The following is a 23,404-nucleotide window of genomic DNA, read 5'->3' on the forward strand; positions in this document are numbered from 1 at the left end:
CCTGGAAGAATTATCAGTCCCTTCCAACCACTCTTATAGTGCCCTGAGCACACTAACCCTTGGCATGTGGTCTTATGGATGAGAGTATGGTAGAGAGAGCCTCCAATTAGGAATCAAGTGGCTTGGGATCATAGGATTGTGCATTTAGTAGTTGAAAAGTACTTCAGGGGTCATGTAGCCTATCTATTCCTCTCATTTTACCCTTGAGGATACTGAGACCCATCCAAGCGAAATGAATTCCTTGAGGTCTGATACATTGTGAGTAGAAGAGCAAGAATTTGAACCCAGGGCTTCTGACCTCAAGTCCATTGCTCCTTCCACTAGAACTTACTTGAGTTCTGGTCCTGTGTTTGCTCCTTGTATTACTCTGAGCAGGCCACTTTATCTCAGTGGACCTTAGTTTCCAAATAAGGCTAGACTAGATGCTAAGGTCCCCTTGTGCTTGACATTCAATTTAGGCAATCATCCACTGTGCAGAGGGGAATCCTTTTGTCCTTGGAAACAGTAAAAGACAACCACCACAAAAGTGCTTGTCTCAGGGCTGCTGGGCCTTGTCCTGGGTACTTGGAACACTCTGCCCAGTACTAGAGTCCTCTGTAGCCCCTGGTTGGGACCATGACCTTCCTCTCTCCTCCCTCAGGCAACGCTGACCAAACTGTTGCTCAAGAAGCCACTTCGACCTCCCGATCACCCACTGGCAAATTACCACTATACAGGTAAGGAGGGGAAGGGACCAGGCCCACCTCCTCACCAGTTAACAGCATCTGTGGAGCCCCTGCTGTGTTTGACAGTGCATTCTGTCCTAAATACCAGAGGGAGAGGGAGAACAGAGAGAGGCTCTTACTAAGTAAACATGAATTATTATCGACAACAACAGAAGAAGTACCATAGACTGACATAGCTGTAAGGAAGTTGGATGCATGACTGAGAGGTTGCTGGAGATGATCGAAGGGTTGCGGATGGGTGGGATGAGTCATGGAAGGTTTTGTGTTTTGAAGGTCAGGAAGGACAAAGATAGCATGGTTCCTTTGCAAGCTACCCTCAGCAAGGTTATGATCCCTTTCATCCCTTTCTTGGCACCATGGAGAGCCCTGGGGAATAGCCTGGACCCGGAAGGAGTCTAATGTGGAAGGCATCATGGGAGAATATATGAGACGTGGTCCTTACCCTCATGAAACTTACACATTCATCCTCAGCAGGGAAGATCTGTAGGACTGTCCCTGCTGTTTCCCTCAACCTGGGAAAGGGGGAGATCATCAGGAAGGGGTTGGGAGGAAGTGACGAGTCTGGAATGATAGAATATCTGGTCCTTTGGTGTAGACTTGGACCTTCACACTGATGGGGCATCCTTTAGAAAGGAATAAAAGTTTCTCTACCCAGTTTACCATGTTCCCCTTTTAATGTCCCTCCCAAGGAATTTCATTTGAACTGAAGCTGTTTTTCATTCTCTTCTCATTCCTCTCTTCCTGTCTCACCACAGGGTCTGACCAGTGGAAAGTAGCTGAAAAAAAACTATTCAATAAGGGCATTGCCATCTACAAGAAGGACTTCTTCCTGGTGCAGAAGTTGGTGAGTTGAAGGGCATTTTCCCTGTAGGAAGAAATGAAATTTAATTCAAAGCAACCTAGTAAGTTCAAGACGTTAACTTCTGGGGATAAACAGACAAAATGAGAAACAATCCCTGTCCTAAAGGAGCTTATAGTCTACCATGAGGTTCAAACTTTAAACAAGTCATTCAATTCAGTCTCATTTAAGGAGGGAGAGAGAACACACAAATACCATGGTTGAGGTTGGAGATCAGGAGAGACTTGCCTATAGGAGGTGACATCTGAACTGAGCCATAAAGGATTCTAAGAGGCAGAGGTGATAAGGGAAGTGCCTTCCAGGAACCAGTGACAGCCTATGTAGAGCACCAATCCTGGAGTCAGGACCTGAGTTCAAATACAACCTCGGACGCTTATTAACTGTGTATCCTGAGCTTAACCCCTATTGCCTCAGAAAGAAAGAAAGGCATGGGGGCATCTAGGTGGCACAGTAGATAAAGCACCAGCCCTAGATTCAGAAGGACCCGAGTTCAAATCAGGCTTCAGACACCTGACACATACTAGCTCTGTGACCCTGGACAAGTCACTTAACCCTCATTGCCCTGCAAAAAAAAAAGAAAGGAAGGGAGGAAGGGGCTGATATAGAATGCTGAGGTCCAGGGAGCAGCTATAGGGGTGGGCCAGTTTCATTGCAAAGAAGACAATGTGTGAAGGAGAATCATGTGAATAAAATCTGTCAAGAAATGCCAGAAGCAGACGATATAAAGGGGAAGTGGGATAGGGAGGGAACTAGCCAGAGCTGCTTCAATCTTGGTTTCTACCAAATGAGAAGAAGCCTTTGCAGCTGCTCAAAGAGCAGCCAGGTGAGAGCATCCCCCCAGCTTTCATTCTGAAGAATGAGGCATCCTCACTCGCCCCTTACTTCTTCCACTTCTGCCTCCTATTCCCTTGAGGAAATGTTACACTCTTTTGTCTAGACCTCTGCCTCAGACCAGGGAGGATGCCCTTGACAACGTCTTCAGACCCTTTGGACTCAAGGCCAGTAATAGCTGGGGAAGTGAAGGAAAGCAGTGGGCAGAAGTGAGTCATTGCCACATTGGCCAGAGTGCTTGCTTTGGAAGGTGGCGATTAGCAGCGTTAGATAGTGAGATCAGCCCCCTAGATGGAGCAGGAACAGGCGAATATGTAACTTCAGACCCAGCAAGTAGCCTGAGAATTGGAAGCAGGGGAGCACTTCTGCTCCCTGACCCCACATGTTCTGCTTCCATCAGTCCCGTGAGCTTTGGCTGCTGGAGGTGTCAGTTCAGCAACTGGATATCCCAGGCACTGTGCTAGGCACTGGGGAATATAAAAACAAAGATGAAATAATCTCTGTTCTCAAAGAGTTTGTGTATGCATAAGTGTGTGTGACAAGATGTCTATACAGATAGGTAAGCACAAATTCCATGCAAAAATACTTTGAGGGGGCAGCTAGGTGGCACAATAGATAAAGCACCAACCCTGGATTCAGGAGGATCTGAGTTTAAATCTGGCCTCAGACATTTGACACTTACTAGCTGTGTGACCTTGGGCAAGTCACTTAACCCTCATTGACCCACCCCCCGCCCAAAAAAAAAACCCCACCAAAACAATACTTTGAAACACCCATGGACCTGTGGTCTCATCAATGTGGATGTGCCCTCCAGTCACACATACTGCAGCTTATCTGCACCTCCCCATCCTCTAGGATTTTTCTGTGTCCTTCGTAAGAGACACTGGGGAAGCTGGGGGACTTTCTTCTTTTTCTCTTGTCATCTGAAGGAAAATGCCAGTGGAACACACAGGCTTACCTTAAGTTATACCTCATTCTGATCAAGTACAACCCATAATCATAATAATACAAAGTTATTTTAGTGAGAGGGCGAAAGCATTAACAGTTGGGGGAGAGAGGGTTGGGAAAAGCTTCACATGGGAGGTAGCACCTGGGCTAAATGGGAAAACTCACAGTGAGTTTTCCCCCATCAAACCCCTCTAGAGACAGATTTATTTCTTGGGTTGAATATACCTCAGGGTCCTAAGCCTTATCTTGGACAATTATTAATTAATCATTAATTAAATGTATTAGATGGGGAATGGGGTATGAGCTTGGATGGCTCAGTGCAGTGTTGGGAGGGGAACGTGGCATGCCAGGCTTCTGGGTAATGGTTCTAAAGCCTGAAGAGTGGGGGCAGCTAGGTGGTACAGTGGATAAAGCACTGGCCCTGAATTTAGGAGAACCTGAGTTCAAATCCAGCCTCAGACACTTGGCACTTGCTAGCTGTGTGACCCTGGGCAAGTCACTTAACCTTCATTGCCCTGCCCCCCCCAAAAAAAGAGTTGCTGGTGCAAGCTGAAAGATGTTACTCTCTAAAGCTTGAAGAGGCCACCAGCAAATTCAAAGATTTGCTTCAAGTTAAACTTTTCTTATGAAAAAAATCAATTTGCAATTGTCAGTCAAATACTGTACCCTTATGAGAATGGAAAAATATTGATTGTGGCTTTATGCTTAGTAGAGAGAGATCTAAGGTCTGTGAAATTCTGCAATAATTAGATTTGAGCCTAGGTCTTTCTGTCTCCAAGAGCAGGACCTCCCACCCCATAACTGCATAACTACAGATAGAAATTAGTATCTGTACCTCTAACTAGAGATATAAATATGTAGAGATGTGTGACTTAATTTCCTGCTATACTGATGGGTTTAAAGAATAGATAGAAAATATGCAAAGGGTCCCACAAATCTTAGAGCAGTATTTAAGATATGAAAGCTTCTGGGACATGGTTGGGGGTGGGGGGCTGAGAATGTCCAGAGGCCCTTTGTTTGGACTCCAATAATTCCAAATTCCTTAGTTTGGGATTTAAGATCCTCCACAATTTGCCACACCCCCCATCTTCCTTTCCAATGTTATTTCATACTACACTCCTTCATGACTTCTGCATGCCATTCAAGGTGGAATACTAGTTGTTGGCTGAGAGTATTACTCTGTCTTCTACCTTCATGCATTTGTACAAGCCACCCCCATGTCCAGAATGCACTCACTCGTCATTTTCTCTCAGAATTTTTCCTTCAAGATTCAACTCATATGTCATTCCCTTTGTGACACCTTTCCTGATTCCCCCCACCCCCTGCCCTGCCCAACTTCCCAAGTGTTAACTGCTCTTTATGTTCTAAATTTTCCTTGTACTAATGGATCAGATTCTGTGTTTGGAGACAGGAAGAACTGGGTTCAAATTCTGCCTTTGGCACTTGCAAGCTGTATAACCTTGGGTGAGACACTTAACCTTTCTACTCCAAAGGCTATTCCTTAGGATTTGTATACTAGGTCACAAACTGGTCTCGGTCTGTGATGGCGAGGAAATTCTCAAACTGAAGAAATTCTCCTTGCTGAGAAAACCACTGCTCTTTTATATCTGTTCACTTCTATTCATTAGATCGATAGAATATAAGCTCCTTGAGGTCAGGAACTGCTCCATTTTTGTCATTGTATCCTCAATGCCTAACATAGGGCCCTCTGTGTAGAAGGCACTTAATAAATGTTTATTGAATTAATTAACCCATCAGACTCTCCCGTTTGGAGACAAGGGGAGGGAGTGCTAGAGGAGCAGGGAGGGAAAAGGAGCTGGACAAATGAAGCTAAATGGGCCAAGGGACTCTGACTGCCATTTTGATTCCAAACCAGATTCAGACCAAAACAGTGGCGCAGTGTGTGGAATTCTACTACACCTACAAGAAGCAGGTGAAGATTGGGCGAAACGGGACCCTGACCTTCGGGGATGTTGATACCACCGATGAGAAACAGGGTCAGGAGGAAGTGGAAGTGGACATTAAGGTGATTACCACTCCTGTCTGAGTCGCTAAGATCCTTAGGATTTGGTTCCTTGGGGCCCTCGGGTTGTGTTGAGAGGAAGCAGGAAGGAAGAGGACAGTCCCTGAGGAGTTAGCTTTAGCCAGTTGTATGAAACAAGGGTTTTGGACCCTTCTCCCTGCAAAGCAGATTGGTGATAGAGAAAGGAAGAGATAGAGAGGGAGGATTTATTAGGCATCTGCTATTTGTAGGGCTGTAGGAAGCTAGGTAGTAGATAGTGCTGGGTGGCAGGAAGATTCATCTTCATGAGTTCAAATCCAGCCTCAGATATTTACTAGCTGTATGACCCTGGGCAAGTCGATTGACTTTGTTTACCTCAGTTTCCTCATTTATAAAATGAGTTGGAGAAGAAAATGGCAAACCAGTCCAGTATCTTTGCCAAGGAAACCCCAGATGGGGTCATGAAGATTTGGATACGACTAAACAATAGCACCACATTTGCCAGGCTCTGTTAAATGTTTTTTTGTTATATTATTAATGCATTATTAATAATGATAATATATTCATTTGATCCTCACAACAACCCTGGCAGACAGGTACTACTAATATTCCCATTTTATAGTTGAAGAAACTGAGGAAGACAAGTCTTCACCTTGACTTGCCCTCAGGGTCACAGGTCAAGAAGTGTCTGAGGAGGGATTTGAACTCAAGTCTTCCTGACTCTAAACCCAGTGTTCTATCCACTGCACCACCTAGCTGCCTAGTAGTAATAATTGTAGGAACAGTAGAAGCAATAGAAGTGTCTCATGTTTGTGGATCACCTTGGGAAAATTTTCAGAGGTCCATTATCCCATCATAACATCATGACAACTTGTTAGGCAGGGAGAAGCAATGTTATACCCATTCTGCTGATGGGAAAATTGAGGTGGGGGTCAAGGCTGGAAGAGACTGAGAAAGGGACATCGCTTAACCCCAGAGGGAATAGAGGTGTGGCTGTCTCCTTCCAACAAGTACTGGAGGGGATGAGCTGTGTCTTCAGGTGTTTGAAGGATGGCCATGTGGAAGAGTTTAGGCCAAGTCTGGTTGGCTCTAGCACTCAGAAGTAGGAGTAGTGGGTACAAATTGCAGAGAGACAGATTTATGGTTGACATAAGGAAAAACTTCCTAACAGAGCCATCCCCCCAGTTAAAGGAACCATCTTGGGAGGTACTGAAATCCCTTATCTCTTAAGGGCTTCAAGCAGAGGCTGGATGAGTACTTGGTAAAGGTGTTGTGGGGGGATTTTTGTTCAGGTATAAATGACTTTCTGAGGTCCCTTCTGACTGAACTTCTCCAAATCTGGGTAATTGGGGTGAGGTGACTTAACTAAAGATCCTGTAGTTAATTAATAGCAGGATGGGGACTGGAGTGTAAGTCCCTAAATTCCTAGGCTAGAACTCTTTCTCCAAGGCCATGCTACCCACTGTGAGGTTTCTTTTTTTCTTTTGTGATTCTAGCCTCCTGGGATATGTAGCCTATAGGGAAGGACTGGATCCAGATGACCATGGGTTTTTCTTGCTTTGGGCTCCCAGCCTCAAATATTCATGTGACTCAATCTCCCTTCTCTGTCCTATACTAGCTCTAAAAGAGGATTGGTGTCTGTTTCTAAAAGAGTCCCCCTAGAGACAAAGCAGAAGAGGACAAGCTGATCAGGGCAGAACTGACCATTGTTGACGGCTGAGACCCGACTCACACTTCTCTTTTTCTGATTTTAAGAGTTCCCAGAGGTTGACGAGGGTCCAGCCTCCCAAAAGGGAGGCCCCAAGTGAAGAGTGTGCAGTGCCCAAGAAGGAGGCCAAGAAGGAGGTCGGGGAAGAGGAAGGGAAGCAGGAAGAGCAAGAAGAGGTGCGGGAGAGGAGCCGGAGGGCAGCAGCTGTCAAAGCGGCCCAGACAATACAAGCCAATGAGGCGGTGAGTGTGTCTTCCCCTTGCTGGTGCCAGCTGAGAGCACAGAGCACCCCTCGGGTCCCACACTTGTCATGTAGAGAGGTCTTTGATACAAAATTAGTGACTATTTGCCCCTTCTCACCTCCCTGAAGTGTTGCAAGTTTGAATTGGTTCACACAACTAGGGTCCAGGTACAAGGTTGGCTGGTATGGTAGAGGATGAGTGGAAAGGAGAGGTTTGCCTTCGGGTGGGCACAAAGACAGCTGAAGAAATACTTTGAGAGATAGTGACAAGATCTGGTCCAGGTGACAGGGATTTGGGCAGAAGGGATGCAGTTCTGGGGAGTTCTGGCCTTTGGACCAGGAAAGGGAAACTTGTTGGGGATGGGACTCAACTGGGGAGTGTTTTGTTTGGAGGGGTAGTATTTAAGAGGGGGGCCTCAAGCAGTGCCTCCTTAAGAAGGGGGCTGTTACAAGGAAAGGCTTTTATTTTGGGAGGAGTGATAACAATGCAAAAAGAAAAAGAAAGGGGCAGCTAGGTGGTGAAGGGGATAAAGCACTGGCCCTGAATTCAGGAGGACCTGAGTTCAAATCCATCCTCAGACACTTGACACTTATTGGCTGTGTGACCCTGGACAAGTCACTTAACCCTCATTGCCCCGAAGGGAAGGAAAGGAAAAAGGAAAGGAAAGGAAAGGATCAATGAAATATTTTGAAAAACACAGAAGAGAAAGCAAAATGAAGTTTATAAGGAGATGCAGACATGATACTACCATGTTAAATTTTATTTGTTGTTCTTTTTTTAAAAAAAACAAGATGTGGGGCAGCTAGGTGGTGCAGTGGAAAGAGCACCGGACCTGGAGTCAGGAGTACCTGGGTTCAAATCCGGCCTCAGACACTTAACACTTACTAGCTGTGTGACCCTGGGCAAGTCACTTAACCCCAATTGCCTCACTAAAAAAAACAACAAACCAAGATGTACATGATGAATTCATGATTTCATATTGTAATTCTTTTTTCTGCCACTCTACATGTCTAGATATGTTTATATTTGTTTAGGACTGCCAAGTTCATAATTTTGGAAATTATTTCAAAAAAGAATAAGAGAAGGAGTTACTGTAGTTCAGGCATATAAACTGAATTTAGCAAGAAATAGAAACTCCACACAGTCAATTGCAACCTTCTAGCTCACCCTAGGAAAGCAGGTACTTATGAAGTCTCCATAGTATTCTTTGCTGTGTTTCTTGCTGCCAGGGGCAAAACTAGGCAAAGTTAGGACCAAGGTGCTCTTCTCCCACAGTAACACTCCAAACTGATGCAATTGCCTCATCTTCATCCATCTAGATCAATGATGTCCTCATCCTCAGGAGCCATGAGTCCAGTGCTCCTGGGATGGCCAGCAGCCGAGTCACGGAGAAGCCTAAGGAAAGTTCTGGGAAATCTCGAAGAGCTGGAGCCCTCACAGAGAAGAGGACCACAGAGACCTTAAGTAAAACTCAGAACCAGGACAGCACGTTCCCTTGTAAAAAATGTGGCAGGTATGAAGACAGACAGGTCCAACCGATTGGCAGTGGGGTGGGTGGCTGGTTATGAGAACTGGGGATAGAGCAGAGCTCTGGGTTCTTGGTGGGACGGTGGACAAGATGAAGGACCAGTGGTGTGATGGGCAGAGTATTGGGCTCTTGGTGGGATAGTAGCAACTGTAGCTGATGTCACTGTACCACCTGCTGGCCTGAGACTGGAGGAGGCATGAGGGTTATGGTAGCATTTGGTCACATAGTGTGACCAGTCTGGTGGACAGGCACTGAGGCATCATAATAGATAGCATGCTGGACTTGATGTCAGGAAGGGCTGGGTCACCTGATCTCTCTGACGTTCAGTTTCCTCATCTGCAAAATAGGGATAATATCAGTAATACTTGCCTCACCTCAAATGAGCTACCATATCTAAAGCACCTGCACTAAATAAACTCCAGCTCTTAGGTTATTTCCCAGACTGGCTCAGTATCCCCTCCACCACGTCTCTTGTGATGTTTATATACTGATTTCCTCCACACTACCCCCGTGCACATGCAGGAGTATATTTTGAAAACAAATGGGGAAATTTCTTAAAAGACGTGGAGGCCTGGGCTTTTGGGTCTGGGATCTACCATACCACACTGATTAGCTCAGCAAGATTCCATTAAAACATTTTTGGAACTTATTGCATCATTGGGGTATAATTTATTTATGATGAAAGGTGCTGTCCATTTCTAGAGAAAGAACTGGTAGAGGAGGAATGCCAATCAAAGATACTTATTTCTTTCTTTCTTTTTCTTTTTTTTTTTTTGTGGCTGTTTTCATTCACAGCATGACTTACATGGAAATGTGTTTTGCATGACTTCACACATATAACCTATGTCAAATTGCATGCCTTCTTAATGAGAGAAGGAAGGGAAGGGAGGCAGGGAGAGAATTTCGAACTCCAAATTTGAAAAAAGAATATTTAGATTTTTTTACATGTAATGGGGGGGTGAAATAAAATATTAAATTAAAATTTTACCCCATAGAGAAGCAATGTAATATGGTATGTGGGTGCAGGACTGAGTGATAATCTGTAAAGATAATAACACATAAGGTTTAACGTCACTATTGAGGGTCGTGAATGGGGGATTAATTTACCCATCCTGCCTCCCATCTTCCTGCCTGTAATGCTCTGAAGGTTCTATAGAAAGACACCAACTCTTTAAGTGGTTACTATATGATAAGGAAGGACCTTGTAAGCATTGGGGATGCAAATAGGAAAGTGAGCTACTTCTTGCCTTTTATGGAGTTTACATTCTAATGGGGGTGGGGACAATGGGAGAAGGGAGGTGTTTTGGATTTGGCAAGACCTAAGAATGGTGAAAACAGCCCTAGGGGAGTCTAACTGACTTTCTTTCTTTTTTGGGAGGGGGCGATGAGGGTTAACTGACTTGCCCAGGGTCACACAGCTAGTGAGTGTCAAGTGTCTGAGGTTAAATTTGAATTCAGGTCTTCCTGAATCCAGGACCAGTGCTTTATCTTCCTGTACCACCTATCTGCCCCTATTTTTTTTTTCCTTTTCAGGGCAGTGAGGGTTAAGTAAGTGTCAAGTGTCTGAGGTCAGATTTGAACTCAGGTCCTCCTGAATCCAGACTGGTGCTTTATCCACTGTGCCACCTAGCTGCCTCTCTCCCGGCTCCCCCCCCCCCAACCCTTTCCAAAAGCATTTGATTATGGTTCCCAAAGCAAGAGGCAGAAAGGTGATGGTTGCATTAGCTGTAGGGCAAGGTGATGTGAATAGAAGGCTGGATTGTATGTGAAGCTTGGTCTGAGGACAGCTGTGTCTGAGCTATATGGGTGCTCTTACTCACCTATCAGATGCACAGCTCCATACTAGTCTTGGGTGGGAGTTTCAAAATTGAGTGGATTAAGCACCTTCTACCTCAGGGCCTTTGTAGGTTAAGTAGCTTGAATAGTAACCTGAGTCAGGTTAGGTGACCTGAAGGTGACCTGGAGCCTTGCTTTTGGGTGAAGTAAACAATTAAAATGCAGCTGCAACCAACCACCTGACTTCTGGTTATCCCTGTTCCTGCCTGAAGGGGAGGGTCTTGCTCTACTCAGCATTTGAGGGGTGTGATTAATTTTTTTATGCATCAGTCTTATTTTTGTAATTCAATTTTATTTTCATTTCCAAAATTTCTCCCTCCCCTATCCATTAGGGAGAGGAGGAGAAAAAATTTTATAATGATATATATATATATAGTCATGCAAAACAAATTCCCACATTAGCTATGTCCAAACAAAAGAAAGTGAAGAAAAATAAGCTTTCATCTGCACTGTGACACAGCTTTCTATCTAGAGGTGGATAGCAAACTTTCTCATGAGCCCTTTGGAATTGTGGTTTGTCCTTGTGTTGATCAGAGTTACTACTTAAGTTGTATTGTTACAATGTTGCTGCTGTCGTGAAAATTATTCTCCATGTTCTGCTCACTTCACTTTGCATCAGTTCATACAAGTCTTCCCATGCTTTTCTGAAACTGTCCCTTTTGTTGTTTCACAGCAGTATAATAAATAGTATTCCATCACATTCAGTCATTCCCCAATTGATAAGCATTTGGTGTGTCATTTAAAAGACTTAGGCAGAGTTTTCAGATGAAAAAATTAAAGCCATCTACAGCCATATGAAAAATTGTTCTCAATCACTATTGATTAGAGAAATTAAAATTAAAACTACTCTGAGGTACCACCTCACACCTGTCCAACTGGCTAATATGACAAAAAAGGAAAATGATAAATGTTGGAGAAGATGTGGGAAAATTGGAACACTAATGCACAGTTAGTGGAGCTGTGAACTGATACAGCCATTCTGGAGAGCAATCTGGAACCATGCCCAAAAGGCTATAAAACTGTTCATACCCTTTGATGCAGCAATACCACTACTAGGTCTATATCCCAAAGAGATCATAAAAAAGGGAAAAGAACCCACATGTATAAAAATATTTATAGCTGCTCTGTTTGTGATGGCAAAGAATTGGAAATTGAGGGAATGCCCATCAATTGGGGAATGGTTAAATAAGTTGTGATATATGAATGTAATGGAATACTTTTGTGCTATAAGAAATGACAAGCAGATGGATTTCAGAAAAACCTGGAAAGATGTACATAAATTGATGCTGAGTGAAATGAGCAGAACCAAGAGAACATTATATACAGCATCAACAACATTGTGTGATGATCGACTGTGATAGGCTTAACTCTTCTCAGCAGTACAATGAACAGAGACAATGCCAAAAGATTTAGGGTGGAAAATGCTCTCCACATGCAGAAAAAGAACTATAGAGTCTGAATGCAGATTGAAGCATACTGTTTCCTCTTTTTGTTGTTGTTTCTTGTGTTTTTTTCCTTTTGTTCTGATTCTTCTCTTATAACATGACTAATGTGGAAATATGTTTAACATGATTGTAATGTACAAGCTACATCAGATTGCTTGCTGGCTTCAGAATGAGGGAGAGCAAGGAGGATGGGAAAAAATTTGGAATTCAAAAAATATCTTTACATGTAATTGGAAAAAAAATTTTTTTAAATCAAATTAAATTTTAAAAAAAGATTTAGCCAGGACATGAGGTAGCTAGTACATGAGTACATAGGACCATAGAGAAAGACCTAGGAGGGACATGGACATTAGAAGCTATTTTGTCTGGTTCTTGTAACGATTGGAATGACACCACTGTTAAAAAAACTTTTTACCACATTCTCTCATTTTATAGAGAAGGAAACTAAGGTCACAGTGTGACTACCCAAGTGATAAATATCAGTGGTGGGATTCGAACCCATGTTCTCTGGCTCTTTACATTGCCCTTTGCACTTAGTGACTTTTTTTTTTGTGGGGCAATGGGGTTAAATGACTTGCCCAGGGTCACACAGCTGGTAAGTATGCCACCTAGCCGCCCCGACACTTAGTGACTTTTAAGCTGAAGGAGTCACGATGATAGCAGGCAAGCCCCCTTTGAGTGCCCAGTTCTCTGGAGTTATGAAAGGAGTCTGGTTGTGACCCAGTTTTCTCCCTCTGTCTTTCTGTTCAGGGTATTCTTCAAGGTCAAGAGCCGCAGTGCCCACATGAAGAGCCACGCAGAGCAGGAGAAGAAGGCAGCAGCGCTAAAGCAGAAGGAGAAGGAAGCTGCAGCTGCAGCAGCCGCAGCCGCTGCTGCCGCCACTCGCCTCCAGGCCCGACGGGAAAACAGTGGTGGTGGTGGTGGTGGTGGTGGTGGTGGTGGTGGCGGTGGTGGTGGCGGTGGTGGCAGCAGTAGCAGTGGGAGCTCAGATGAAGATGGCGAGGTGTAGTGAGCAGAGGTGATGGATGGACTCAGCCGGGAAAGCAGTGAGGCTGGTTCTCCCCCACTCTCCCTGTGCTGGATGATTGCCCTCTCTGCACCATCACCTGCCTTGTGCCTGCAGCTGCCTGGCTCAGTGGACACTCAGTGGGGAGTCAGAAGGGAATCATGAAGACTTAAAAACAAAAATAACAAAAGACAAGCTTTTATTTAATTTATAAAGGCCCCAGGAACAGTGTTACCTGGGGCAGGACCCAGTTCTCCTTCTATTGAGTCTGTCAGACCTTGTCCCTGTGCTTTTTCAGAATGGTAGGACTCCTCTTCTCGTGCTTCTGGAGACTTCCGACCTGGAGTCATTGATCTCCTCACCCCACCAAGCCATGAGGCTATTGGTTGCTGCTGCTACTTCTGCTGCTTTTTGGACACCAAACTCTTACTGCACAATTTCCCTCCCTTTTCTTGGCCTTCCATTCCTTCCCTGAATCACTTGGAAGATATTTTAGGGGATGGAAAGCTTAGCTCGTTTGCAAGATTTCATCCTATCCTCCTGGACACAGCCTACTGAGCACCACCAGAAATTGAGTAACCCCGCCAACAAGATGCTCTCAAGTTTCTCTCCTCCCTGGCTCAGGTGGGTGAGACAGGGTGGCCCCTTCCAGGAGAGGAACATTTAATCTTCTCCTTGAACCTGCCACCTGGAACTAGCCTGGTCAAGCTCCCAGCCAGGAAAATAAGGAGCAGGCAAGCACATTGATGCCCAAACCAAAGCTTCTCTGTTTATCCATTCCCAGCATCCCTTCTCTCCCTGAAGGGAGGCCACGGGGTGTGTATTGTGCTCCTGGGCAGATGGGAAAAGACTGAAAGGAAGAAGTGGCAGGGATCCAGATTTCTTTTTTTTCCCCACTACCCTTTTCAGGGTCTTAACTTTCCTGTTTCCTGGCAACTCTGCCTAGAGCTGAGATGAATTTCTCAAACCTTTGGAGATCCAAACCAGAATCAGTGGCACTGGTCTCTGCTAATAGACCTTCCTGGGGAAAGGGAGTTTAGTGAGAGGGCTATCTGTGCTGGAGGGGAAGGTGGCTGGGGTTTTTGCTAAATTGGACTCAGCCTTATTTGTCAACCCCTTGCCGGATGCCTTCTGTTCCCTAGCTACTGTGAAATAGCTAAAAGTCACTGGGGACCTTCTCTTTGTGATTAAACTTGTTAATCCTAGGGGGATGCCTGAGCTGTGAGAGCCTTCAGCTTTCCTGGTGGTGGCTCTAAGGTCTGAACCAATACGCCCCCATCTGCTTGAATTGCCAAAACACAGCCCTCTGGTTTCATGCTTTGACTGTCTTCCTCTTTGTAAGGAAGGCACAGACCCAGCTTCTCCCCACCCCCCACCCTGGTTTTCTTCAGATTTCAGGATCCTTTCCTGTCAGAGTGGTCACTGAATTAGATGGAGAAGAGTTGTGATTTGGGAGTTATTTATTTTTCATATTTAATTTTTCACATCCTCTCAGGGAGCCGGGGCCTCTTGCTTTCCAAAGGCCCAATTTGTTTCTCCAAAAGTAAGATAGCTGCCTGCCCTTGGAGGGAAATTATCATATACCTGGGGTGTAGGACCTTCTCTATCAGAGTCACTGTGGGAACTGGCCCCTGACAGTGGAAGAAATGAGGTTTCTCCAAACCCACTAAAAGCAGAGAGCCCAAGTCAGGAAGTGCTTCGGTGTTTTGGAAAGGGAGGTGTTGTTTTTTTAAAAAAGAAATCGAAAACAGTGCTGCTTGCTATTTTCTTCCCTCCACTTTCAGATAGGTTAAGAGCAATGGTGTTGGAAAGCCCATTCAACTCTGAGATGAATTTGGGTTTTGTTCAAGTAGGCCAAGGATTCTATTTACTGGCTTATTGGAATTAATAGAACGAAAGCTTAGAACAAGGAAAAGGTTTTAAGAATAGCTTGTGGGGATTCAGAGGAGCCTGTCTGATTCTAGGGATGGATTATTTTCTGGTCGCATACCTAAACTTTAACTTTGTAAATGAGGTCCAAAGGAAGTAGCATTCTCAGTGAGGGAGTCTAGGTAACCAGGCCCGTCAGGCTAGTGATTTGGGGGAGGGGATTGCTTGTAAACTATGCACTATCAGGTATTCTTCAGTATCATTTAGACTTTAATATGGATCTTCAGGGCCCCCACAGAGGGAGTAACCAAATCCTTCTGCCTAGCCTCCTAGAGAATGATGGAAATTTCTCAACTCCTTGCCTGCTGATCTGTTTTCCTCCATGAGATTGTGCAAATTCAGTGTCCTAAGATTGTATAAAATCTTGTACACGATCCAGAAGCAGGAAGTTAAGCTCAATATGAGTGCCTTCTCAGCTCAGCCCTGAAGTGCTACTTACGTGTCCCAAGATTTTTCTATTTAAAAATTCCTTTGTTTCAGTCCTTGTTTAGACACACAACAGCTGCTCTTGTAACAGAAACCTTCAGCCAGATGAGACCCTTCCATTCACTCAGAAAGTGGTAGAACCACTCTCTTGGAATTCTTTGAATAATAAAGTAACTCTCTTGAGCCCCCTCTTCCCACCCCCCTCATTTAGCAGGGACACCTTCCCAGATAGGCAAGGAAGACAAGACAGTGTCTCTGTTAATTTGGGGAGAGAAAAGTCATCTATGGTAAAATGTGAAAAACATGTATCTTTCAAGAATTAAAGGCAATCATGGCTAATAAAATGACTATAAAACAGAATCCAGAAACAAAACTAAACATATCCTTCAATGGTGCTGTTCTCTATCTGTGATAGGTTCAATCACATTTTTCTTTTATTTGCTTAACCTAATCAGAAAGTCTTTTGCTTTGGGAAGTTGCATGATTGATGTCTCCAGCTTTAAAGATTTCTGCCTCCTCCCAACTCCATATCATTCTACATCCATTGTTAACACCTACCATCACCACTCACCCAAGGGCATGAAACTGATCTCAGAATCTAGAGAGGGATGGGGTTGAAGGCCTTTTGTTAACTGTCAGTGCCATACAACCTGGGATGTGATTTTGGTAACAGTGTGGATACATCCTGGACTGCCTGCTGATATTTCCTTGGACTGATTTTTGTCCTTTGAAAGAAAAGGGCTGGGGGCAGCTAGGTGGCACCGTGGATAAAGCACTGGCCCTGGATTCAGGAGGACCTGTTCAAATCTGGCCTCAGACACTTGACACTTACTAGCTGAGTGACCCTGGGCAAGTCACTTAACCCTCATTGCCCTGCAAAAAAAAAAAAAGAAAAAAGAAAAGGGGTTCCCTACCTTTGATCTGGACTTTGAATTTGGTCTTGTAATTATACATGAGAGAAGTGTAGTGCCATTATTTTTTTTTTTTTACTGCCTTTAATCTCCATTCATGATTAAATCCATTCCCTCCTCTTCTGCCATACACATACCTCCCACTGTACCCAATGGAGTTTAATCGGTGGTACTGGAGTTTTCTATGCTGCTTGGGTCAAAAGGGATTGTCCGCATTCACCTGCCTCTGGGAAAACTGCTTCTCATTCTCATGCCATATGCTAGGATGAAGGGAGAATACGATGCATATTCAAGCCTCAGCTGTTTCAGTGTTCTCTCTGGGGCATGCTTCTGGGATGGTTTTACCAGACTGGAAAGCCTGACTCTTTAGGTTTACAGAGAATATGCGTGTTTCTAGAAAACATTTCTATATTTAAGACCAGATATTCTCCCTTCCTGTCGTGTTGTGTTAATACTGCTAACAACAGTTTGCAGCTGTTTCAACCATTACTTGTTTAAATCTGTCAGTTGGAGGTCTTTTGGGAGGGGATAGAGCACAGGAACAGTCAGTCTGTAATTATTGTATAAATGCTTTAATAGCATATAAATAAGTATATTACTTTTATTTTGAAAAATGATCAGACACTGCCTTTTGTGTGTTTGCTGCCTGTGGCAACCTTTTTAAAGACTGTTACATATTAAAATAGTGTACATATATATTATATTATATATTATTTACCTCTTTTGCTGTACAGTTGTGATAGACCAGACTGAAGATTTTATTTTTTGTGTGCTTTTTATAAAAAAAAATTAATACACTAAAGAAAATCTTGCTGATGTGATTGTAATGTACCCATGTAACTTATTTACTTTTGAATGTCTTTCCGTATCTTTAAACCTTTTATTAAATAAGGTTTTAAAAATTCACAGTGGAAAGTTATGTTTTCATGGGAATTTTCACTCTCTGGGCTTGATCACCGGCTCTGTCATGGAGCGGGGATGGATGAGGGAACATCTAGGCCATTCATCTTACAGATGAGGAAATTCAGGATGAGAGAGCTAAGTACCAGTAAGCAAGTCAAAACTAGTAAGTCAAAAACTAGTTGACAAACTAGTGAAGTCCTTCCTGGTCTCTCACGACTCCAAGTCTAGTACTCTACAACACCATGCTGAAAAAGTCAAATCCTAGAGTTTCCCTGAACCATGCATTCCATGGAAGCTTGGAGTCAGCCAGCACCCTATGGGGGATGAACTATGTGTAGAACTTCCCTTCATGATCCCATAACAAAGAGATGCATGTGCACACAAAGTCAGGAGTGGGAGACATATTGGAAGTAGTTTAATAGGTGGGTCAAGCAGTAAAGATACTGAAAGACAGATGGGCCCATTTGATTTGCAGATTGGATTCCATAAATATGGTGTTATGTATATGCAGAAGAGGAAATAAGAATAGGTGATTAGTTCTGGTTTTTGGTAAATCTGTACTCTCATGTCAAGTGAGGATGGATTCAAAGGAATGAGTGAAAAAATTATGTTGTTTCAAAGCTTCCCAAAGGTCAAATGTTGGTAAATTAATACGACTGAAATTGTTAGGTTTTCTTAATCTTGTGGTCATGTGAAAAAAGATACATATACTTTTTTTTTTATAAAATAACACCATTTATTACTATTTTAAAACAAGTTCCACAAAAAATAACATTTAGAAACCAAATAGGTCTAAATAATTTAAGAGACAATATGTTTAGCCATAAAGTCATGCTACAAAACTTCTATGTATAAAAGATAATTACCAAAGTAGATGTTAAAATATCCTCCTAATTAGAGCCAGTTCTAGAAGCTAAGGATTTTAGAATGACCCTTCCTAACTCAACAGAGGCAAGGGATGAGCTGCTGGGATCATTCCCTTCAGCTTCTACCTATCACTCTTTTGATGGAATTCATCCCTTTGGGCAATAGCACCCCGTCTGCCAAACAAGCAAAGAACTCCCACCCGCCTCCATACTTTGCCACAACTCTGTTTAGCCAACATCTAAATCAATAAAATATATGTATACAGTATGTGTGAGGGAACAATAACTCACAAAGCTTCTGTTCAAGATTCTACATGGTTTCAGCATTGTACATGGACTGTAGTGTGTCACATCACAGATTCGTCACCACAGATGCAGCAGAAATGGAAGATTGCACCAAATAACTAAGGAAATCCTTACTATGGTTGGTGTTCTTAGGAAACTACTAAAAATATATGCTTAGGCCAGGTTCACAAGCTTATGTGAGCTCTAATTCAAAGATACTGTTGTGCAGGCTAGATCAACACCCATCCATCCTTTGGAAGTACTTCCTATCAACATCCAGTGCATCATTTTAAAGTGCAAATTTCCCCCCAAATAGTAACTTCCCTCCCTGCTTAAATTTGCCATCACAAAATTTGGTTGGCTGGCTTCCTCTGACCTCCTCCACCTAGGAAATGAACTAGAATCCAGTTATCACTTTCTCACAACAGTCAAGTAAACAGCATTGGGCAATAACTTAGGTCAGATAAAGGTAGGACTCAGTTTGCTTTAGTTTATTTCTTTAGTAGTCACTAGTTCATGAAAAGGCACCAGTGAATTTGTAGATTAGAACCTCATATAAGTTAGAAAAGATTTTTGCTATTACCCTTAATTTTTTATTGTAACTATCATTACAACTTTACAAGAAGAAAATCCTGGGAACTACTATAGCTGGGGTTAGAAAATGGGTTCAATTGAGATGTCTCAGAAGCACCAATTCTGCTTGAGTGAAGTTTTGTTTTAGACTTTAATGCTCTACAGATTAATGAAAAAAAACCCAAATAATAAAAGTTTGTGTTAAATGAACAGGAACTCTAGCAAAGAATAATAGTAATTTAACAATGCGCCTTTACAAATTTTGGTTTTCAATTGTATCTAACTCTTTGTGATCCCATTTGGGATTTTCTTGTCAAAGGTACTGGAGTGGTTTGCCATTTCCTCCTCCAGCTCATTTTACAGATGAGGAAACTCAGGCAATCAGGGTTAAGTGACTTGCCCAGGGTCACACAGCTAGGAAGTGTCTGAAGCCAGATTTGAACTCAGGAAGATGAGTCTTCCTGATTCCAGGCCCAGCACAGTGACACTGTGCGGATATAAAATGTCCTTAGTCATACAATAGGCTGTTTGCCTTCTCTATTAGTGACAGTGCTGTGGATAGTTTCAATCTTTTAGTGACTGGTTGAATCCTACCTTTTTCTATGCAGCCCCTCTCTATTTAGTCTTTCCAGGTGGATGGTTAAGGTAAACTCCAGAGTTAAATTAGCCTTAAAAACTATTTACACATCACAGGAATTAATACTGAGAACAAATCCTTGAAAGGGACTTGAATACCCTTAAAACCTCCCATCTCATCCCTTATTCTATTTTATACTGGCAATGAACTCCCTGTCAAATCAAAAGCTCTTTTTCCATATGAGAATAGCAACAGTATCTAAGCTCTGCTCAAACCTTGATCCTCCATCCTAGGCTGAAAGGGGGAAGACTAATTCCCCTGATCTCAGTTCTTGGCATGTAACTGCAAAGAAAGTGAATAAATACCAACTTACATAGTAATTTTACAAACTTTTCTAAAAGCCATACCTAAGGAACAGTGCTAAGACCAAGGTCTCTTCATATAATGAGCCACATCTTCAGATCACTCCCAAACTAGATCTGAAGTATCTCAGAGGTTTGCAGTAAGGGATACCCTTTGTAAAATGTAAAGCACTTTCAAAACAGTGAGTTATTAAGGAAAGATACGGATGTCTACATTATCCAACTCTCAGGTACAATTCCCACGTTTTATACAATAATTTGTAAAAGTTTTATTACTGACATAAAACTCTGAATCTTGTGCAAAAGTTAACTATAAATCACCCTGAAAGAACATGGATTCAGTTTTTTAAATGTACTCAAGACATTAGACTTTCTACAAATTGATTAAGAGAGAAGTGTGAACATTTCCCATCAGAGAAAGGGCACCATTGTTACTTAAAACAAGAGGAGGTAAAAATCAATGACTATCTTGGGAAAGCTGGGTCAAAGTAAAAATGGTAAAACATGCTAGGTGAGACACTTATAGGAGAAGATGAGAGAGAAAATGAAAATAAAACTGCCAAAAGATAAGAAAGGCATAATAGGGTAACATTCATATGCCTTTTCTGACTACCATCATACACACAATCACCTTTTTAAACACCACATGAAGACTGGCAGCAGATAACTAGAGAGCTGTGTCAAAATGTAGAGAGTCACAACTATATCAATATTGGATACCACAGAAGAGTTGAATTCTTTGGATAACTAAAATAGAAGCTTTTCTGAACAATTAAAAGATCTGACCAATTGTACAAATTTACCATTAGAGGGAAAAATAGATTCAGGAAAACTAATTTAGCCACTTGAAACATATGTATAAAACATATATTATATTTAATATACAAATATATATATATATTTGTATATATATATATATATATATGACTAATCTAGAAGCATAGAGACAACACATTCAAACTAGGCCAAACATTTTTCCTAGAAGCAATATGCTTAAGGCCTAAAGTGTCAGTTAAATTTAGGGTCCTATGAAATAGATGAAGATCCTGAACTACTTCTGGGTCCCTATACTTCCTTCCCTAATGGCTAAGACTCTAAATTCAGTCCCATAAAAAGAACTGTGCTAGGCACCACAGTAGGCACTCAAATATATTGAATGGACATGAATGTGAATATCAGGTGAAATCACCATTAATCACCACCTTCTATTTCACTGAACACTACATGTGATTCCAAGGTTACAAGAGGAAAGAAAAAAGTCCCTTCTAATTTAAAAAGGTCAAAACCAAGGGTAGAAAAAACAGGCATCAAAAACGACCCCTAAGCCATGTGACAAGCAGACTCAATTGGGCCAACCCTGCTGTAAATCACTCGTTCACTTTGACAGTGACTGTTGGCGTAAGAGAACATAGAGAACACAGAGAACACATCCACCAACCTAAAGATTTTCGATTCAACCAGAACAACAGAATGAATTACCAACTACAACAAAAGTACAATGAAGGTTTTTTGAATTATGATCCAATTGAATATCCACAGGCTTTAGATTCTTAAGATTGGGCAGGGTTTCCTAAATTAACTATATAGAATTTTTTCTCACATAGAGAATGGCTAAAAAGTTTAAAATGTTGCACCAATTTTTTTCTTTCTTTCATCACTAAACACTGATTGTCAATGCAGTAACACCTTTCTAAGTAAGTTTGTATACTCAAGGAAATCAAATGTTTGCTGTCTTGGTTGGAACTCAATACTTCTGAAGCCAGGGGCTATGTCTCTAAATCACTTCTTTAAATCATTGACTTATGTTTTTCTCCTTTAACTATGCATTTATCAGTGATACCTCACTTTGGGAATATCTTTAACAATGTGACAGAGGGTTCCTGACCTCCTTCTGGCTCTCTATGAGTGAATCAGCCATTTCTCTCTGCAAAACTCCACTTAGGCACCCACTTATACCATCTTACGTTCCCCAGAAAAAGAAGGAACATAGGCTTTTTTGTTATACAATATTCCCAAATTGTGTGTCTTCTCGTTATTTCGTGATTGCAGAGTTTAAGTACATTGAAATGCTGCATGAAGTTATTCTAAAAGATGTTGCCATTTGCTTGTACACACTTATCAAAATATTCACTTTCTTTTCTCTCCCTCCCATATGCACTTACATAACCCACCCTATCAGCCGTCTGAATTGGTGCTTCTCAAACAAAAGCAAACCTAGAAAGAGAAATGTTCATGTATCAGGAAGTTGCTAGATTCAGTTCATCAAGAACTTGATATCTAGGTACAAGACTTAGGTGAATATGGAGCGATGCTGCCTAGTTTGGGCTGGGCAAAACTAAAATATCTAGTCACTTCTTGACAGTTTTTAATATACCCTTAACCATGTGCCTAAGGCCAGATTGACGTGTACAAAATAACCAGATGACGGCACTGCAGTCATCTTCACAACTGATACCGATTCAGCTGCAGTGATTAGACAGAAGATCAAGATAACTGCAGTCGCTGAACTGCCCAGGCCATAATCTGACTCAGTGGCCACAAGGAAAGATGACCTAAATTCCAGTTGAACATGCACTCGTTTTTTTAAAAATCCCAACAAACACAATACAGAATATGAAATAGCCTCCTTGGATTTGAATCTTTCTCTCTAGTTCACAGTTGTTTCAACTGAACTTTGGTCTGCTGGTTCTGAGTCTTGCTGGTGACAGAAGATCATTTCATGCTGTATGTTCTCTTTTTGAACCAAATGGATGGCATTTGTGTGACTATGAAAAACAAGGAGGTAACTAGACAGGAAGGAAGATGGTAAAGGTCCAAAGGTCTAAAACTTTTCTCTTGAAGCAATGAATATTAAAAAAAAAAAAAGACTAAGTGGTATTTAAACAAACAACAAAGAACTAAAACATATTCCTTTGTTATTATAAATAATTAAAATACTTAGGTCGAAGGGACATGAAAAACGTGCCTCTATTCTAACTAGAAAAAAATTACTATTTTATAAATATCATATTAGCTTGGGATATGCAGTCGTGACTAAGGAATGACTACTGCTATCAGCAATTTCTTTAGTTACAAAATAGGAGGCCTGGGTCCTTATATGTAAAGTTGTTGTCACCACTGTTTTGTTAACTCACTCTTTAGATGGGATAAGAAAGGGAGAACGATGACAAGGAATCTGTAAAATGTTTCAAAAATATTTTTGCCCTCAATATACTTTAAAAAACAAACAATACAAAGCATCATCTATTATTCTTACTTAAATATCATAAGTTAAAACAAAGTGGAAATGTAGGATTAGCCTTCTTCTTCTTCTTCCTCTTTAATTACCGGGATTCCTAAAAATGAAAGAGAGAATTACTTCTGAAGATTCTTAATATATTCTTTTTTTTTTTTTTCAGTTTACTCGCAGCACTTTTATTTTTCCTTACACAATGACGTGTTG

At 42.0% G+C, this 23,404-nt stretch overlaps 2 protein-coding genes across 8 annotated transcripts in view; one reads left to right on the forward strand and one right to left on the reverse strand.

Annotated features, from left to right (window-relative positions):
* Nucleotides 1–17,274, forward strand: part of MIDEAS (mitotic deacetylase associated SANT domain protein) — a 133,273-nt gene extending 115,999 nt beyond the window's left edge. For all 4 annotated transcript variants that reach the window (XM_043985417.1, XM_043985416.1, XM_043985420.1 and 1 more), the window contains 6 exons: nt 641–716; nt 1,481–1,569; nt 5,240–5,389; nt 7,121–7,315; nt 8,635–8,828; nt 12,875–17,274. In XM_043985417.1, coding sequence (XP_043841352.1) covers nt 641–716; nt 1,481–1,569; nt 5,240–5,389; nt 7,121–7,315; nt 8,635–8,828; nt 12,875–13,133 — 963 coding nt within the window. In that variant the 3' untranslated portion in view covers nt 13,134–17,274. The remainder of the gene's footprint in view (nt 1–640; nt 717–1,480; nt 1,570–5,239; nt 5,390–7,120; nt 7,316–8,634; nt 8,829–12,874) is intronic.
* Nucleotides 17,275–20,642: 3,368 nt separating this feature from the next.
* The window catches only part of DNAL1 (dynein axonemal light chain 1), a 29,772-nt gene continuing 27,010 nt past the window's right edge, over nt 20,643–23,404 (reverse strand). For all 4 annotated transcript variants that reach the window (XM_043985220.1, XM_043985223.1, XM_043985222.1 and 1 more), the window contains one exon: nt 20,643–23,297. In XM_043985220.1, coding sequence (XP_043841155.1) covers nt 23,257–23,297 — 41 coding nt within the window. In that variant the 3' untranslated portion in view covers nt 20,643–23,256. The remainder of the gene's footprint in view (nt 23,298–23,404) is intronic.

Source organism: Dromiciops gliroides, chromosome 2 (assembly GCF_019393635.1).
Source record: "Dromiciops gliroides isolate mDroGli1 chromosome 2, mDroGli1.pri, whole genome shotgun sequence".
Classification (NCBI taxonomy): Eukaryota; Metazoa; Chordata; class Mammalia; order Microbiotheria; family Microbiotheriidae; genus Dromiciops; species Dromiciops gliroides.